The sequence below is a fragment of the Armigeres subalbatus genome, chromosome 3, assembly GCF_024139115.2.
Source record: "Armigeres subalbatus isolate Guangzhou_Male chromosome 3, GZ_Asu_2, whole genome shotgun sequence".
NCBI classification, from domain to species: Eukaryota; Metazoa; Arthropoda; class Insecta; order Diptera; family Culicidae; genus Armigeres; species Armigeres subalbatus.
In genome coordinates, this window is record NC_085141.1 from 71990862 (window position 1) to 72011457 (window position 20596).

At 41.8% G+C, this 20596-nt stretch overlaps 1 protein-coding gene across 1 annotated transcript; it reads left to right on the plus strand.

The window, feature by feature from the left end:
• The first annotated feature begins 13874 nt into the window (after nucleotides 1-13874).
• LOC134221720 (uncharacterized) lies at nucleotides 13875-16184 on the plus strand. Its single transcript, XM_062700908.1, has 3 exons — nucleotides 13875-13886; nucleotides 14952-15950; nucleotides 16090-16184. The coding sequence occupies exons 2-3, from the start codon at nucleotides 14999-15001 to the stop codon at nucleotides 16182-16184; spliced, it is 1047 nt and encodes a 348-aa protein (XP_062556892.1). The 5' UTR covers nucleotides 13875-13886; nucleotides 14952-14998.
• Nucleotides 16185-20596: the final 4412 nt, after the last annotated feature.

The window sequence follows — 20596 nt, forward strand, 5'->3', positions numbered from 1 at the left end:
TAGCATCACTCTAAAGCCGAACTTTTGATAGAAGGCTCGGAAATCCATAGTGTTATATACCAATCGACTTAGCTCGACGAATTGAGGTGATGTCTGTATGTGTACAAAATGTAAGACACACTTTTTTTTATTACTAAGCATTATCCGATTTGATCGCAACAAGTTTCGATCGACGCGGAATGTGGTCTAGTTGTTGATTGACTCGATCAGCTAATTAAAAATTGACTCGATCGGCCATTGCGTTCCAGTGTTCTTGAAAAAAACATTTTTTTTTTATGCCAAAGGTCACCTCTTTGAAAAAACTTCATTATCGAAATTTGTTTCACAGAAACTGCTCCAACGCAATTAGATATGAATTGATGGAAATAGTAAAATCCCCCTAAAGAGCTATTTTGGCCTCTCTTATTTGTTTTTCTCATTTTTATAATGCACGAGAAAGGCACCACCAATGCTAGGTGGATTAATCTGGAATTTTTCGTTCTATAAACGTTAACCCCAATTTTGTAATATGTCTTCACCGATTTTTTTCCAGATTTTTTTTTTCGAAGTAGAACCGTTCAGTATTTGCGTTGCTCATCTTTTAACCAGTAATTATTATAAGAAAGTGAACCTTAAGCGTCAAAATCAAAATCGTCAAAAGCGTAATCGTATCGATGTTTAATAAAAAAGTTGTTTTTGCCTTCAATTTTGATTAAAAAAAAGCAGAAAGTTGTATCCGAGACACAACCGCAATATAATTTGACGTAGGATTACGTAAAGTTAAAAATATTTAATTTTGTAAATTCTGAATATGTTTACTCAAGCATTTCCACAGTTATTAACTGACGCTAATCTAAGGTGAATTCATCGTTGCGGTGGAACTGCTGTCATTAGTCGTACCATGTGGCTTTTCAGTATGAATTCCAGACCAACATTTGAAAAGGGTGTAACAGCCAAACTTTATTCCTTCTGATTCTTCGTCTATATATAAAACTATATATGTGGACGAAGAATCAGAAGGAATAAATTTTGGCTGTTAAGCCCTTGTCAAATGTTGGTCTAGAGATTATTATAAGAGAACGAAAACGTTTTTCACTTTGTCTGGTATGTAATAGTGGTCCGAAAAAGGATCGCTTTATTTCCAATTATGCGCAACCACTGGAAACAGTAAAACCAAAATCTGAATTGTGTTCAGCCATTCGATGATTTGTGACTGGAACGCTACAAACGCAACTTTCTGCCCTCATCAAGCGTTTATGTTTTGCAGCATGGTAGGCTCGTAAGAAAAATCTGGGAACTTTTTTCAAATGGGCGTAATTGATTCTGAGCTTGATTTTTGGAATGATGATTGTGCTCTTAATTCAAACTATTTTCGTCAACTAACGTACCCAACAGAAAGAAAAGGTTGCGATCTGTAACGTCAGTCGAGCGAAATATGCTGAATAGAGAGAGTTAGCATTTTTTCTGGGTTTTTCAACCCCCATCACCCCATGTAAGATTTCCTATTCAAATATTTTTTTATTTATATGCAACGTAAGAAAATGGCAGACCCCCCTTCCCCTCATAAGTGCTTACGTAATTAGTGTACAACCCCTTGGTACCTGGACGAAAGCTTTTAAATATACTGAGGGTATTGAAATGGATATTGGTTTTAAATTCACTCTGTACGAAACAATCAGAGTAAAACACAGATGCGGCCCGCGGGCCGCACTGTAATTTTACTTTGATCAAGCCGTACGGAGTAATTTTAACATTAATATTTGTTTTAATATCCTCAGCTGTTCAAAGCAGAAATCAATCTTCCGTATTTTGCTATTACCCCTGTGAAACTTCAAACAGGCCTTATCCTCAGGCCAAGTTATTTTTGATCATAACTTGATGCAAATATGCTATCACTGGTATGCAGAATATTATACAACTTTTTTTGCACAACAGGTTTAGTCACAAGGAGTTGTTGAAACAATAATGCACCATGCGTCTCCATATGCCTCTATGCTTATATGGTGAAAATGTGAAAAATGTGTTACTTACTTTTACTTATGGATCCTGTACACCTCCGGTGGTGCAAAGGGCCGACTTGAAAGATCTCCATCCTGAGCGATGCCCGGCTATCGCTTTAACCTGTTGCCAGGTTAGATTTCGGTCGACTTCTTTTATTTCTTTATTGAGGCTTCTCCGCCATGAGCCTCTGGGTCTGCCTCTGCTGCGATGTCCCGCTGGGTTCCAGTCTAATGCTTGCTTACAGATTTCGTTTCCGCCCCTACGTAGAGTGTGGCCGACCCAGCCCCACTTCCGATCCCGAATTTCTGTTGTTATCGGCCTCTGGTGACAACGACGATGGAGCTCGTTGTTTGAGATCCAGTTGTGAGGCCACCAGGCCCGAATTATATACCGCAGGCATCTGTTAATGAACACCTGCAGCCGTTGAGTGTTCTTCACTGATACACACCATGTTTCGCTAGCGTATAACAGCACAGATTTCACGTTAGAGTTGAAAATTCGTATTTTGGTGCGTTCACTTATCTGCCTGTTTTTCCAGATATTTCTTAAACTCGCAAAGGCAGCCCTTGCTTTCTTGATCCGTGCGCCTATGTCGATCTTGGTACCGCCGTCTGACGCCATTTGGCTACCAAGATATTGGAAGCTTTCAACATTCTCCACTGGTTGCCCGGCTACTGTGAAACTGGAAGGAGTCACCGTGTTTACATCCAACGATTTGGTTTTGTTGACGTTGATGACTAAACCTGCCGAGGAGGAGCGATCAGCAAGGTCGTTGAGCTTACTCTGCATATCAGAGCGCCGTTGCGCGAGTAGTGCAACGTCATCCGCCAATTCGAAGTCGTTTAGGTGCTCCATGGTTATAGGCTGCCATAACAGCCCGCGATTTGGTTCACGGTCAATCGCATCTACCAGAATCTCATCGATTACGATGAGGAACAGTAACGGTGATAGAATACATCCTTGCCTCACACCAGCTACGACCCGGATAGGGTCAGACAGGACCCCATTGTGCAGCACTCTACACGAAAAGGCCTCGTACTGTGCTTCGATGAGGCCGATGATTTTCTCAGGAACCCCCTTGCGTCTCAGGGCGCCCCACATATTCTCGTGATTGAGACGGTCAAAAGCTTTTTCGTAGTCAATGAATACCAAGTAAAGGGACTCTTGGAATTCGTTGACCTGCTCCAAAATGATGCGGAGCGTGACAATATGGTCCACACAGGATCTTCCGGCACGGAATCCGGCTTGCTGCCGCCGGAGAGTCGCATCGATCTTCTCCTGAATCCGGGCTAGGATAATTTTGCACAGAACTTTGAGAACGGTACACAGCAACATAATGCCTCGCCAGTTATCGCATACAGTCAGGTCACCCTTTTTGGGCACCTTCACTAAGATACCTTGCATCCAGTCGACCGGGAAAGTTGCGGTGTCCCAGATATTACGAAATAAACGATGCAGTAGTTGAGCGGATGTCATGGGGTCGGCTTTGAGCATCTCGGCTGATATGCGGTTGACCCCTGGGGCTTTATTCGATTTCATGCTTTGGATGGCTGTTTGAATCTCTAGCAGTGATGGAGCTTCGGTATTGACACGTGTTATACGTCGGATCCTAGGCAGATCATGCCGAGGTGGTGATGGCCTGGTTGGCACTTGAAAAAGTTGTTCGAAGTGCTCGAACCAGCGTTTCAGCTGGTCAGTTGGGTCGGTCAATAACTGATCATTCGCGTCTTTCACAGGCATCGTTGCATTCATCTTCGCCCAGCTTAAGCGTCGTGAGATATCGTAGAGGAGGCGAATGTCCCCGGTAGCGGCGGCTCTCTCTCCTTCGTCGGCCAGAGAGTCTGCCCACGCTCGCTTGTCCCGTCGACATGAGCATTTTACTTCCTTCTCAAGAGCCGTGTATCGTTGACGGGCTAAGACTTTGGCTCCTCTGGTTTTCGATCGCTCTATCGCGGCTTTGGCTTCTCTTCGCTCCTCTACCTTCCTCCAGGTCTCATCGGTGATCCATTGTTTTCTCTGGGTGCGTAGTTCGCCCAGATTGTTCTCGCTGGTGGCGATGAAGGCATTCTTGATGGCGGTCCGTTGGTCTTCCACGCTGCCACCTTCCGGAATATCTGCAGCACGCGTCTCCAGTTCTTCAACGAAGGACCGTTTCACCGTGGCATCTTCCAGTCGGCGTGTGTTGAATCGTCGTCCAACTCTTTCCTCCTGCCGACGAATCCGCGCAATGCGCAGGCGTATTTCGCCGATGAGGAGGTGATGATCAGACGCGATATCGGCACTACGTTTATTCCGTACATCAAGAAGGCTCCGTTTCCATTTTCGGCTGATGCAGATGTGGTCGATTTGATTTTCTGTAAAGCCGTCACAGGAGACCCACGTGACCTTGTGAACCGGTCGATGAGGGAAGAGCGATCCCCCGATCACCATGTCGTTATTACCACAAAATTCTGTGAACAGCTCTCCGTTTTCGCTCATTTCTCCGAGACCATGGCGTCCCATAATGCGCTCATGGTTCGAGTTGTCGGATCCGATCTTCGCATTGAAGTCGCCCAAACAGATCTTGATATCACCCTTCGGAATTCTATCTACGACGGCATTGAGTTGACTGTAGAAGTTCTCTTTGTCTTGCAGATCAGCAGCATCGGTTGGCGCATAACATTGGATTATAGTAAGGTTTCGGACCCGTGTTCTAAATCTGGCAACGATTATCCTTTCACTTATAGGTTCCCACTTCATAAGCGCAGAGTGTGCCTGAGCGCTTAGTAGGAAGCCAACTCCGCGATGCCGGGGAGCGTGTTCACCTCGTAAACCAGAGTATAGAGACGGCGTTCTGTGTTCTCCAAAGTTTGGCCAACGGACTTCACTCAGTCCCAGGATCTCAAGCTTCATGCGGCGTGCCTCATTGGCAAGTTGTGCCAATTTACCCTGCTGGGCTAGGGTTAAAACGTTCCATGTTCCTATTCGTGTCCGTTGTTTCGCGCTAAGAGTCGTCGCCGTAAAATCAGTCCGTATTCTTTCATTATCGGATTCTCGAACAAATTGATGTTTCGGGAACAGTAGGTTGTTGGCCCAAGGTTCCCTATCCACCGGGATGGGGCTGCCATCTTAGGTATAGCTTCCGGGGAATAGCATTTCATACTCAGCCGCTGGATGCCAGAACAGACGCTGTTGGAGCCGCACCTCCTTGGTGGACAGACGCTCGATCAGTCGGGTCAAATTTGTTTAAAGTCCCACCCAACACCAGGACTAGGCTAGTGCGCTTTGAGCGGCACACGGTCGCTTTGATAGGGCCTGCTTGGGGACACATGCAGCTTTTTATAGAAGTTCAACAGAGCCCACTGTCGAACCCCACCACATCCTAGGCAGACCCCACAGTACGCACCCTCTCACTCTAGCTGATGTCAGAAGGACAACAGTGCCCAGGCTGCACTACCAGCTAAGTACGCAACCCTTGGCTGGCGGTCAATTGTCATCGGAAGACCCGTGGAAGCGTGAGTATTGGAACTTGTGAGGACCAGAGCTATGTTAGGCGCCCCTTCCCGGATGTCAACTCACCATTTCGCAGCCCTGAAAAATGTGTTGGCATAAAAATCTCATAATCTCCAAAAGTAACAAAGTTTTCTTCGACAAAGTTTTCAGGAGAAGTTTTGCTACAACATTTGTGAAAACACAAACCTTGTAAAGCAGAAAACATATTTTTTCAACTCACTTTTATGAGGATCGATCATTAAGGGGTGATTCAAATATGACATCCACTACTTTTTGATATTTCTAGACGATGCTGGGTCATTAGGCCGAAGGCCATTAGGCCGAATGGTCATTAGGCCGAACGGTCATTAGGCCGAATGAGAACTGGGGAGTGAGAAGTGAGTAGTGCGAAATGAGGAAGAAGTAGAACGTAAGAAGAAAAAAAGAAAAAGGAGGAATAAGTAAAAGGGAAGAAGGAAGACGGAAGAAGGAAGAAGGAAGGAGGAAGGAGGAAGGAGGAAGGAGAAAAAAGAAAGAAAGAAGAAGAAAGAAGGCAGACGGGAGAAAGAGGAAAGGAAACGGGAGAAAGAAGAAAGCAGAAGGAAGAAGGTAGAAGGAAAAGAGGAGAAAAAAGATGAGAAAAGTAAGAATGAAGAAGGAAAAATTAAGAAGGAAGAAGGAAAAAGGAAGATGGAAGAAGGAAGTGGAAGAGGAAGAAGGAAGAAGGAAAAAGAAAGAAGAAATAAGGAAGAAAGAAAAAGTAAGATGGAAGAAGGAAGGAAAAAGGAAGAAGAAGAAATGAGGAAGAAGGAAGAAAGAAGAAGGAAGAAAGAAGAAGTAAAAAAGAAGAAGTAAGAAGAAAGAAGAAAGAAGGAAGACGGGACTAAGAACGAAAAACCCGGAAGAAAGCAGAAAGAAGAAAGAAGAAGGAAGAGGGAAGAAGAATGAAGAAGGAAGAAGAAAGAAAGTAGAAGGAAGAGGGAAGAAGAAAGAAGGAAGAAAGAAGAAGGAAATATAAAAGAGAAGAAGAAAGACGGAAAAAGAAGGAAGACGAAAGAAGGAAGAAGTAAGAAGGCAGAAGGAAGAAGGAAAAAGGAAGAATGAAGAAGGAAGAAGGAAGAAAGAAGAAGGAAATATAAAAGAGAAGAAGAAAGACGGAAAAAGAAGGAAGAAAGTAGAAGGAAGAAGAAAGAAGAAATAGGGAAGAAGAAAGATGGAAGAAAGAAGAAGGAAAAAGAAAGAAAAAAGGAAGAAGGAAGAAGAAGGAGGAAGAAAAGAAGGACGAAGGAAGAAGGGAGGAAGAAGAAGGAAGAAGGAACAAGGGAGAAAGAAAAAAGAATAAGGAAGAAGCAATAAGAAAGACGGAAGAAGGAAGAAAGAAGCAGGAAGACGGAAGAAGGGAAAAGAAAAAATAAAGAAGGAGGAAGGAAGAAGGAAGATGGAAGAAGGAAGAAGGAAGAAGGAAGAAGGAAGAAGAAAGAATGAAGAAGGAAGAAGGATGAGGGAAAGATAAAGAAGGAAGAAGGAAGGTGGAAGAAAGAAGAAGGAAGATGGAAGATGAAAGATGAAAAAAGGAAGAAGGGAGAAGGAAGAAAGAATTCCTCCTGTTTCACTTCTTGCTTCTTTTTGCTAATTCGGCCTAATGACCTTCGGCCTAATGGCCTGACACCTTTCTAGACCCTCCCTCTCCCCTCTGTCGCGCTATTTTTGTATACCGAGTGTATGCACTGTCACAAAATCTTAGACCCCTTTCCCCCCTAAAACATGTGACATCATTATTGAACGATCTCTAAGCTGAATATCTCAAAAGAAGCGCATTAACTTACTGATAAAATGTCTGGAAGGCACCATTACGCTAAATCGCATAATAAAAGTACTATTAAATAAACGCGCTAGAAGAATGATTTTCGCCACTGTGCGTGGGAGCGTCGTGTACTTTTCTCCCCTATACTGCAGCTTACCGCAAGTCAGACTTATCTGTATATTGACACCATATCCAGATATGTCTGACTTGCGGTTAGCGGCAGTATAGTCACTGGTGTTGCGGGAATGCAATCGATGCCATTAGTCAACAGTGGTAAAGATTAGCAAATATCCTACTAGAATTCAATTAGAGCAATGTTATACACTTGGCGAACAGGGTGGCCCGGTTATTTCTAAGCGGCGTGGCCAGAGTAGGGGAAGGGGAGGCAATATGCCCTAGCTAAGCAAACACTGCTTTATTGTCTTATTTGTAACGCTATTCATGGGTATTTTTACATTATGCATCAGTTAAACAAGATAGCTAGTTGATGCCATTCAAAAATTGTCAAAAATCTCAATCATATTGATAACATTCACATTTCAAAAAAGTGGTGATATTCTGTTGCCGGAAAACTCATGAGGCAAAACGCCTTTTAGCTGGCAGCTCCTAGGGAACAAAGCACCACGCGTCGGCGAATCAGCATTCTGGTATGGATAGTGCGTGGAGACGCAAGTACATTGTAGGTTAATGCCACTAGGGCGTTTTTCCTCGCCAAAATGTTAGATGTTTCTTCAAAATGTGAAAATTTTCGGTTTTTCCCACCTTCCCATACACTATTTTGAAACTTTTTTGCCTAACCTACATAATTTTAGATCTAGTTTTGTTACGGACATTTTAATGACAGTAAATATGAGGGAAACCACAAAAGGCGTTTTGCCTCGGGGGTGGTGGCGGCGTTCTGGGGGCCTCTTCCCCTAATACTTGTACTGCTTTACAGATCTAACATTGCAAGATCGACTTTTTTCATAAACTTTGTCAATATTAAAATTTAACGTCAAGGAAAAAAAACTACCGCTTTTCAAATCACCGAAAAATTTATATGAGCAAAATTAATGTATCTTTAAAACAGTATGTTACTGACTGTCAATTACCAACCAGAGCTCTACAAGTTACATCTTGTAATATCTACGTCGAAAATGAAACGCAAAAAAATTTAAGTACCTATGTTTTTGAAAAAAGCTAAGCACATGAGTGAATTCGAATGCGATTAGTTTAGTCAAAAACTAATAGGACATAGACCAATGCAAACTCTAACTTAACCTTACTTATTTTGACAGTTCACAGAGCTTGTTTACAAGGTTTACAAAATCGATGAGGGGAAAATTAAAATTCTAGAGTGCTTTGAGAATAGGTCGTATGTGCAAAAGAGAGTCTCTCTTTGGTTCCATTCTCTTGTGATTATTACAAAACTATACAAAAGTTTACTTCGGATTTTTTGACGGATATCTAAAGGCAATAACTTTGTCTAGCGTGCTGTAGTGAAAATGTAGCAGAAAATTCAAAACTAGCGGATCTATTAGCGAAAGAGAGCGTGACCAAAGAGAGTCTCTCTTTTGCACATACGACCTATTCTCAAAGCAATCTAGAATTTATGTTTTTAGTTTCAAAATTGCTGTGTTATTTTAATTGCTCCGAATATTTCAGTTATATTCTTTGCATTCAGCATGAAATTAATCGCAAAGGACATCTACATGCGAATAAAATGACGAAACAATTTTATCAAAAGCTTCGCCAGAGGCTAAGTCCCGGTGAAAAAGCTCTGTGAATTGTCAACCTACGTCATCATGCACTGGTCTATTGTGCGATTTGTTTTTGCATAAAAACTGATTTTCGTCAAACCTTTAAATTCGGATATGATGATAACAATATTTGATTTTCAACTTTGCTGGAAAAGAAAAATGCTTTTCTCAAATCTGTGAGAGAAATAAATGCGTAGGTGTAGAAAAATGTAATTCCGGCAATATATACTTTGGAAGTAGAATAAATATAAGTTATTGTTCAGCAAAAACTTCAGCAAAACACTTCAAATCGCACGTCCGATAGAAAATTTATTTTTCCTTTACTCGGGTACGTTCCTGACGAAGTTAAGATTTCATTGAGAGTGGAATTTTGCGGCACTTTGCTTGCAATTTCAGTGCGTTTTTTTTAACACAATAACCAATTTTGCGAAGGTATTTATTAACGACCTACTTTTTCATACCAAGGAAATGATTGCTTAAATGACCATTATGCAACCCAAATGATTTGCATAAAATCCATTATAACACTCATTCGGGTGTTATAATGGAAAACCAACATTAGAACAGTAGTTACTTGATTACATTTTATTCAATTCGCATGGGTGCTTGTTCAAATATTGTATTATTTGCATCACGTAATAAAATAAATAGATTGATGAACATTACATCAAAATTCTTCAAAGGCAAGTTTATCTATCGCTTCATGGTTTGTCGAGCTACTCAATGTGGCACGATAACAAAGAATCTGATTGTTTCCTTTAGCTACATGTTTATTGGTAAAAAAGATCACGTGAAGTAAATCCAACGGTACCGTTTTGGTCCAGATTTATGATATTAAGGCCCATTTTTCGTCGTTGCAATAAAAAGTGTGCAACTCATGCTGAAAAAATCATCTTTCTGCAACTAGTTGCGCAAACTCCTATTAAGCAACCATTTCATTGGTATGGAAAAGTAGGCCGTTTGATCACTTTTACAAGAACTGTTGAATCAGGTATTATGATTCGGAATTGCAAAAATATTTTTTTTGCATTTCCTGATCATAATACCTGGTTTACAGTTGACATTTGAGTGATGAAACGGCCTACTTTTCCATACCAATGAAATGGGTGCTTTAATGAACATTATGCAACTCAAATGGGTTGCATAAAATCTATTATAGCACTCATTTGGGTGCTTTAATGAAAAACCATCATTAGTACAGTAGTTACATGACCTTATTTAGCTCAATTAGCTTGGGTGAGTGTTCAAATAGTGTATTCTCCGTGTCACATAATAAATTAAATAATTTGATGGGCATGACATCAAATTCTTCAAAGGCAGGTTTTTCTATCGCTTCATAGTCTGTCGAGCATACAATGTGGCACGATAACATGGAATATGTTTGTTTCCTGCAGCACCATGATATTTTAGCAAGATTGGTCATGTAAATTGTACCATTTTGGTACGGATTTATCATATTAAAGCCTATTTTTCGTCATTGCAAAAAATAGCGTGTGCAACTCGTTGCAAAACTCGATTTTTTCAGCACTCGTTGTATTTATCCAACTCGGCAAGCCTCGTTGGATAAACGTACAACTCGTGCTGAAAAAATCATCTTTTTGCAACTAGTTGCACAAACTACTATTTCAGCATTTTTCCTAACACAAAGTACGTCACGCTTTTGGAGTTTTAGGGCATGAAGAATGACAAGGAAAAAATAGGGACTGAGTGAGGTTCGTGTGACATACCTAACGGATCTTCACTAAATAATTAAAATCCTTTCCTAATTGAGTTTCCTAGTATTCTGTTTCGTGCTCAAAATAAGATGAAGGGCACTTCGATTTTGTGGTTTTTGCCAAAAACTTTTTGGTCACAGGTAAAAATCAAAGTTATATAAAAAAGTTGTCTTTATTATGCGCAATTATTATTTTTCCCAAAAATGTCTTCTCCAAAACATTGTGTAAGAATATGCGGGATGTGGTATTTATTTCGGCTTCTTCACAATTTCAGTTTATCATAGAAAAATCCTTATTCAGAGGTTTTTGAAATATTTTGTTTTGTTTTTGACAAACAAATTTGACTTATAAACTTGATGAAATGATTCAAGAAATTGTATATATGTATACACTTTATCTCCAGCCTGAAATCATTTTTTGTACGGAAATTCATCATTTATTGATTAGGAGATCAAGGAATTCTGAGACTCTTCGGTTTTAATCTTATTATCTTCGTTCTAATCGTACTATCGATCCAAAAATGTTCTCAATATAGTACCATTATACAAGCAATTGGCCAAACATATGTATATTATCGAAACCATAAGCCAAGATATTAGCAAGCAAAATAGTTCAGCGATAATATTCGAAGTTTTAAATGCAGACAACCCAAGGTGTTGTTACAACGTTTGAGCAAAATACAATAGTTTCGATGTACCTGTGCAAGGATTAGCATAAAATTTCATAGGTCAACCTCAGCCAAGAAAGATCAAGAAAAGAAGCGAAATGGAACAAATGAAGAATAAAAATCCGCAGCAAATTACCAGGAATTTTCTCCCACCAACGTATATCTCTAAAGCGAAACAACAGAGTATGAAACAGTAGTGTTATTTTAGCACAACACAAGCAGTCATTGGCTTATATTGCAATGCTAGTAATAGTAAACATTCGTCTATACATTGGAGGTGTAAAGCAAAAATATTACTAACAAAACTATAGAACTACAGAAGAAAGTTTAAAATTATCTTCGATTGGCGGCTAAGATTATTTAAAACGGATAGCAGTACGAAACGAATAGAGTTTTGAGAAAGAGAGCGTAATAATAGGATATTTATTTTCATAAAATATAATATGTACAGTTTGGTTAATCATAAATTGTTCGATTTAATCTAGAAGAATAAAAAAACGAGAAAACTGATCCTGGCGGAAGGATAATCACAGAAGTGACTGAGAATTGTGTACATTCAGAAATGTAAATGTTACCTATTTAAGAAAAAGGAATGTAACGAATGCAATTGTTCCAATGAAGAAAAAACACACGCAAAGCAGTACAGAAATATATGTTTTTGAAAAATGAAATCATGGTATTTTTTTTCCTATTCGATAACTGGGCTAGCGTGCAGAGTCACAACTGTCGTGGGAATTCCCTAGGTATGGCTATGATCGGTGTTTTACATTTAAGGAATTCGCAGAAAAAAATAAAGTCTCAAAACTCATGAATGATTCAAATCAAGCATGGGAAGAATTTTCACCGAACATCTACAAAAGAAATCCATTAATGAGTTGAATCGGGTCAAAGATCATCCACCCCCCTTTAGAACAATGTTGGTCCTCCCCTAGAAGTTTCAAATTTTAATAGTAATAACCGTGGTTCAAAAAAAATTAAATAATTATCTACTGAAATAGATTGAAGACAATTAGCGTTATTTATTTATCATCAGACTAAGGCCGGAGTGGCCTGTGCTGCACATAAAAGACTTCTCCATTCAGCTCGGTCCATGGCTGCACGTCGTCCTCCACCTGATCGATCCACCTTGCCCGCTGTGCACCTCGCCTTCTTGTTCCCGTCGGATCATTGTCGAGAGCCATTTTCACCGGATTACTGTCCAATATTCTGGCTACGTACCTGGCCCACCACAGTTTTCCGATTTTCGCGGTGTGAACGATGGATGGTTCTCCCAACAGCTGATGCAACTCGTGGTTCATTCGCCTCCTCCACGTACCGTCCGCCATCTGCACCCCACCATAGATGGTACGCAACACTTTCCTTTCGAAAACTCCCAGTGCGCGTTGGTCCTCCACGAGCATCGTCCAGGTCTCGTGTCCGTAGAGAACTACCGGTCTTATAAGCGTTTTGTAGATAGTCAGTTTGGTACGGCGGCGAACTCTATTCGATCGGAGCGTCTTGCGGAGTCCAAAGTACGTACGATTTCCAGCCACTATGCGTCTCCGAATTTCTCTGCTGGTATCGTTATCGGCGGTCACCAGTGAGCCCACGAATTCTTCAACCACCTCGATTTCGTCACCACCGATAGAAACTCGTGGTGGGTGGCTCACATTGACCTCTCTTGAGCCTCTTCCTATCATGTACTTCGTCTTCGACGTGTTGATGTCTAGTCCAATCCGTTTAGCTTCGCTTTTCAGTCTGATGTAGGCTTCCTCCATCCTCTCAAAGTTACGTGCCATGATATCAATGTCGTCGGCGAAACCAAATAACTGGACGGACTTCGTGAAAATCGTACCACTCGTGTCAAACCCTGCCCTTCGTATTACTCCCTCCAAAGCGATGTTGAATAGCAGACACGAAAGACCATCACCTTGCCGTAACCCTCTACGGGTTTCGAAGGGACGCGAGAATGCCCCTGAAACTCGAATTACGCACATCATCCGATCCATCGTCGCCTTGATCAACCGTATCAGTTTATCCGGAAATCCGTTTTCGTGCATTAGCTGCCATAGCTGGTCCCGATCAATTGTATCATATGCGGCTTTGAAGTCGATAAATAGATGATGTGTGGGCACGTTGTATTCACGGCATTTCTGCAATACCTGACGTATGGCGAACACCTGGTCTGTGGTAGAGCGTTTACCCATAAATCCCGCCTGGTACTGCCCCACGAACTCTCTTGCAATTGGTGTTTTTTTTTTTTTGTTGTTGGGATTTTAACCACTGCGACCATTACGTTGATCTATTGTGGTATACCCCTTTTTAGTGTTGCATCTATTCAGAATAGCTAGTTACCATTTAGGGTTACCGCCATTGTCTGTCGATGCGAAGAACCCCAATCTGGTTATGCGGGGTGACTCGACATATTACCCGCCACTCTATATTCTAATGTATCTATGTCGACACATCCATATTGAAGCGAGGTCGATCGGAAGCAGGCACGGTCATAACGTGAGTTGGCATCCGAACAGGTAGGACGTGTTGCAGCAGAGTTCTTAGCGAGCGTAATGGGTGATTTCCTGATGGCGGCTGGCATCTTCACATCTGGCGACCGTGGCAGGTTGTTCGCTGCCTTATCACAGCGAAATTAAACGACCGGTTATAATAATCAAACGCCTAGTGAAAGGAAATCACTCATTGCGCAGGCCAAGTGAAAATACGATCCAGTAACATTTCTTTTCAAAATGGCTGCCAGAATGGCTATCAGTTTGAAGCGTACAAAAATGTGGGTGAAAAAAAAGTTGAATCTAAAGCAAGCAAGTCAAAAAAATGAGCACAGGTTTCCAAAAAAAACATAATTTGGTTTGAGGTGAATTTGTGTACAGAAGGCGTTAAATGTGGAAAAACACGGACTGCTGTACCTATCAGGATTTTTTTTGTAAACGGCTTGAATAAAAAAAAAGCGAGTTGGGAGGACCGCTGAATTGAAAGGAAAGCGAGTTGGGAGGACCGCTGGATTGAAAGAGAAACGTTGACTTGAATAGAAGCGAGTTGGGAGGACCGCTGAATTAAAAAAAAAAGCGAGTTGGGAGAACCGCTGCTTTCAAAGAAAAGCGAGTTGGGAGGACCGCTTGATTGAAATGTTAGGAAAATGAAAAAAGCGAGTTGGGAGGACCGCTGGATTGAAAGAGAAACGTTGACTTGAATAGAAGCGAGTTGGGAGGACCGCTGAATTAAAAAAGCGAGTTGGGAGAACCGCTGCTTTCAAAGAAAAGCGAGTTGGGAGGATCGTTTGATTGAAGAGTTAGAAAGTCCCCTTAAAATTGAATATTTAAATTATTCGTTGAATTACTGATAGCAACGGCATTGTTGAGTTGTATTGTGGTGCCAGGAAACGAATTTATTCGAACAAAAAAAAAATACCCTGAAGAAAACTACAGATTTTTTTTGTTGCTCTATTTATTCAATAATGTAAGCACATTTTGATAACATGTATGCTTTAGTTATCTCTAACGCAACGACAGATATGCCATTCTTGTAGCTTGATCACTTATATAATGTATGACAATCGACTGAAATATTTCTTTCGTCACCAGTAACACAGCTAATAAAATCAGCAAACGAGAAAGGATTAAAAAGGAAAATGTACTCTCCGGGAAAATATGTGCGTGCCCCACCAGCCAGTTCCGAAAGCGATACGGATGATGTGATGGAATTCAGTGATCTGAACGGACTGTACGTACGCCCTCGTCCCGACCGACATGCATCTTGTGAAGAAGAGGTGGCCGGTGAATCCGATGAGTTTGCGCATTACTCATGTGTAGCGCCGGATCCTGAGCTCGAACTGCGAGAACGAGTCAAAGAACTTGAAAACGCCATCAAGGAATTGTCTAAGGACCGTGACGGCCATCATGCGATTCTATCCAAGCACCATATCGGCCACCATAAGGAAAGCAGTCCGACCATACCATACATCGCACCACTCACGCCATCCGAGATCGCAGCTGAAGGGACTATCCGCTGGGACAATATTACTCATTTTCCGAAAAATGTTCCGGCCACAAAGATGTGGGAAGCTTGGACATGCTTCATCGAAGACTTCGAAATAGCTTCATCATTGTCGAACGTCAGGAACCCAAAGCGCCGAGTGGAACTTCTTTTGTTGTCAATGGGTGAGGAATTGAAAAGCGATGTCCGAGCTGCGAAGCTTCATCCCGATCCAGAAGAAGAAGGGTGCTACGAGATTTTTGTGAAAAATATCGATAATTACCTCAAGTCAATGACTGACCCTGCAGCGGAGCATGAAAGCTTTTCAAACATGCGCCAAGAGGAAGGTGAGTCTGCTGTAAACTTCCATGCAAGATTAACTAGGAAGGTACAGCTATGCGGTTATAGTCCGGATGACCAAGACCGTTTCGTTAGGACTCAGCTTCTGAGGGGACTTCGAAATCAAGAACTCAAGAAGGCTTCCCGCATGTACGGCCACGACTCCAATTTCATCGTGCAATCTGCCACTCGTGCGGAAGCTTTCCAGGCTGAGTCTGCATCGCCGGTTGTAGAGTCCAACGCAATAGCAGCAGAGGGAACCCAGAATCGTAGCGTCCCAGCTAGATTTATGCGCAGATCTGAAGATCAACGAAGGAATGGAAATCCACCGAAGAGTTTCCATGCTAACAGAATGCCATTCAGAAGAGATAGATATCAATCTCAAGCACAAGTGAGTCGACGTAACAGGTGCCCTAGTTGCTACCGTTCATTCCACCGGGGCGCTGAATGCCCTGCAAAACGGAAGAATTGTAATTCGTGTGGTGCACTTGGACATTTCGTAGTGGCTTGCCGTAACCGTCATGTCAACGTAGTCAAGGATGAGGAGCTTCCACGGAACACCGTCGACGAGAGATCCAGTGAACAGGTAATCGATCAGTAACCTATATGATAAAGAGAATTTAATAAACGCGTTTGTTTTGTGAATGTGTTATTTATATCTGTAAAATTATGTCCATTTTAGCAAATAAATGCTCTCTCGCTCCAAGATGTGTTGATCGATTGTAGAGTTGGTTCGTCTCGTCCGATTTCATTCTTGATCGATTCAGGAGCTGACGCGAATGTCTTAGGAGGCACCGACTGGGACAACTTGAAGTCGCAGGTCGACGCTGGGGATGTTCAGCTTATTCCGCTCAAGCGACCAAAATGTAATCTGCGAGCGTACGCCTCCAGCAATGCAATGGTGGTCGAGTTTGCTTTCACAACAATTGAAGCGATTGGATGTTCAAAACCTACTATCCCCGCCGATTTCCTCGTTGTCAGGGATGGAAAGCGATCATTGCTTGGAAGAACCACAGCCAGCGATATGGAGCTCCTGAAAGTAGGACAATCGATTAATAGTTGTGATTCGAGCATTTTTCCGAAAATGCCTGGAGTTAAGGTGAAGTTTAGTGTTGACGAATCAATAAGCCCAGTACGTAATGCGTACTACAATATCCCAGCTGCATATCGTGACGGTGCACGACAGAGACTCGAAGAAATGGAGACTCGAGGGATAATTGAAAAAGTTAGCACTGCACCCCAATGGATAAGTGGGATGTCCGCAGTTCCTAAGGGAAATAAAGACTTTCGCTTGGTGGTGAACATGCGGGCACCTAACAAAGCCATCAAGCGAGAGTATTTTCGGATGCCATCTATTGACGAGATGAGGATAAAATTGCATGGTGCTAAGTTCTTCTCTAAGCTCGATCTTTGCAATGCCTTCTACCATCTTGAATTGAGTGAAGAGTCAAGAGATCTGACGACGTTCCTATCAGAAAATGGGATGTACCGTTTCACCCGCTTAATGTTTGGTGTGAACTGTGCGCCGGAAATATTCCAGCGAGAAATGATGCGCGTTCTCAAAGACATTAAAAACAAAATAGTGTACATAGATGATATATTACTATTCGCCGACACCATCGAAGAGCTTAGAAAGACAGTTGCACGTGTATTGCAAATATTGCGCATGAATAACCTCTCATTGAATACCGATAAATGCGAGTTCGATAAAACGCATTTAAAGTTTTTGGGTCATGAGCTCAATGAAACCGGATTCAATATCGACGAAAATAAGGTCAAAGATATCCAAAATTCCGGCAGCCGACTACCGCATCGGAACTAAGAAGTTTTCTTGGGCTCGCGTCTTTTGTGAGTCCATATATTAAGGATTTCGCTGAGATTTCCAGCCCACTGTGGGCAGTAATTTCATCACCAAACTGGACTTGGCAGGAGGAGTGGCATTCGAGTTAATCAAGGATCGCATAATTCATTCCACAGTATCCCTTGGCTTCTTCTCGCAAAATGACAAGACCTTCCTATATACAGACGCCTCACCGCGTGCATTGGGAGCTGTTCTTGTGCAACAGAATCAAGATGGCAGTAATCGAATTATTAGTTTCGCTTCGAAGTCGTTAACCCCAACAGAAAAGAAGTACGCGCAAAACCAGCGAGAGGCTTTGAGTGCCGTATGGGCAGTGGAGCATTTCTCCTACTTTCTGTTGGGGAGACACTTTGTACTTCGCACAGATGCACAGGGATGGCATTTATTTTGAGACGGACTCGCGAGGAATCGAAAAGGGCCCTGACAAGAGCTGACGGTTGGGCTTTACGCCTGAGCCCATATAATTACGATATAGAGTACATTCGAGGCCATGAAAACATTGCGGATCCTTTGTCGCGTCTTTATGAAGGAGAAGACGAAGTATTTAATGAGGAAGTGAGTCCTTGGGAAATTTGTCCTTTGGAAACACATTCACCAGCATTTCTTACTGAGGAAGAAATACGAGAATCGACGAAAAAGGACGATGTTCTTCTCCAGGTAAATTTTATAATTATTCCCCCATGTAACGCATTATGCTATATTTTATATTTTATATAGGTTATTGGTTCAATCGAAACTGAGAAATGGTCGAAGAGTCTTCTGCGGTACAAAGCTATTGCAGACGATCTTCGCTATTCGGATGGGATAATAAGTAAAAATGGCTGTGCTGTTATTCCTCGAGATCTACAAGAAAAGGCGCTTCAAATCGCACATGCAGGCCATCCACTTGAAGCCAAATTCAAAAGTATCTTGAGGAAACGTGTTTGGTGGCCAGGAATGTCCAGTGACGCAGAAAAGTGGGTCAAATCATGTGTTTCGTGTGTAGTTAATGGCAGACCAGAGAGGCCGACTCCCATGCAAAGGTTATTCGCTCCCAAAGCAGTTTGGGAAACGATAGCCTTGGATTTTAACGGTCCATATAACAAATTCGGGAATGTGTTGATTTTGGTTGTAATTGATTTGAGGTCAAGATATGCAGTAGCACGGGTGGTAAAATCGACAAAGTTTGAACATACCAAAGCAGTTTTAGATTCCATTTTCGACAGGGAAGGTTTCCCCAGGGCGATAAAGACGGATAACGGACCACCCTTTAATGGAGAAGACTACGCAAAGTATTGTTCGGAACGTGGTATCCAAGTCATATTTTCCACACCCTTCTATCCACAGCAAAATGGATTGGTAGAAGGGTTCATGAAGGTTGTTAATAAAGTCATGTGCACCGCAGTGTCTGCAGGAACTAATTACCAACAGGAACTGCAGGCTGCAGTCTAAGCATATAATGCCGCGGACCAAACAACCACAAAACTACCGCCGGAAGAGGTACTTTTGGGCCGTAAAATTAAACGTGGATTATCACTCATTCATCACGGGAAGTCAAATTGCGATGACAATGTATTAGATGCACGTGATCGTGATGCAAAGCTGCAGTCGAAGCAACGTGAGGACGCTCGACGCGGGGCTAGGGCTTGTAGAGTAAAGCCAGGCGACACAGTGGTCGTAGAATGTCAATCGAGAACCAAAGGGGACAGTAGATTTAGTATGAAACGATACGTTGTTTTGGAGGAACGCAATAGTAGCTTGGTTCTCTGTGATTCCGATGGTCAACAACTTCGCCGCCATGTATCTCAAACAAAAAAAGTTCAAGAATGGCGGGATGAAAAGCCAGCGAGTGAGAAAGGAGCAGATCCGTACCTGGTTCCAGTAGCGCCGAGCATAGATGACCGTACTGAACGCCCAAAACGGGACAGAAGAACCCCATCTCACTTGTCGTCATACGTTCGCTCGATAGAGGGAAATCCGTAGCCTGTGGAAGAAAGAGATGCTCCAGGTGAAAAAACTTACAATTCATGAAATAATTAAATATTAATGTTAATACTTACGTTCGCTAAACACCAATTAAAATAGATAACTGCTTGATAAGTGCGTTTCATTTTTTTTCCACTGACTTTTTTTCCAGCTTGAAAAAAAACATCTTCTTGCTGTGGAGTCTACGGAGGAAATGATTTTCTAGCTGTTATTGCGTTACTATGCCAAGTCAATTAAGAGGCATGACATACTTTTTTCTTCTACAGCTACTTTGTTGATGATACCACGTACATTATGTGCAATCACGTGGTGATGTGCATAAACTTACATAAGGATATGTTCTTATAATGTTGGTCATCAATAGGTAACATAAATTTTTCTATAGAGGAGAAGGAGGATATGCGGGGTGACTCGACATATTACCCGCCACTCTATATTCTAATGTATCTATGTCGACACATCCATATTGACCATTGCACGAGTCAAATTCTCCATATAAAAAAAATTGTAAACATTGCCCTCATGAGAAGTCACTCCCATTTAAACACGGGTAAAAAAAATGTAAACATTGCCCTCATATGGTATCCGATGACGTCATGATGCAATCGTTAATTGAAGCGAGGTCGATCGGAAGCAGGCACGGTCATAACGTGAGTTGGCATCCGAACAGGTAGGACGTGTTGCAGCAGAGTTCTTAGCGAGCGTAATGGGTGATTTCCTGATGGCGGTTAGGAGGTTAGTTGGTTAGTTGGTTAAAGCACCAGTCTAGCGTACTGTAGGGTCATGGGTTCGAGTCCCATCGAAGGGAAAGTGGTTACCTCCAATACATTTTTCAAATCAATATCTTCCACATAACGTACATATTCACATATGAGTTTCCATAACATTGTAAATTAACGTCCAAGTCGGGTGGTTTAATCCCCGGAAATAGGCAATTAACTTTGATTGAACCAAAAAACCAGTTTGAATTTTTCACTTGCCTCACTTGTGGGGTAAGTAAAAAATAATTTTAAAGAAGTTTTTTTTTCAATATAAGATATTTTATGCAAATGATATTTAAACTGAATAGAGCATAACTATGATCTGTTG

Excerpts from the sequence above, each read along its gene's own strand:
- LOC134221720 (XM_062700908.1), top strand. The coding sequence starts at position 14,999 with ATGTACTCTCCGGGAAAATATGTGCGTGCCCCACCAGCCAGTTCCGAA. Across the intron at positions 15,951-16,089 it reads AGCAGAGGGAACCCAGAATC|GTGCCCTAGTTGCTACCGTT; the intron begins GTAGCGTCCCAG and ends TCGACGTAACAG.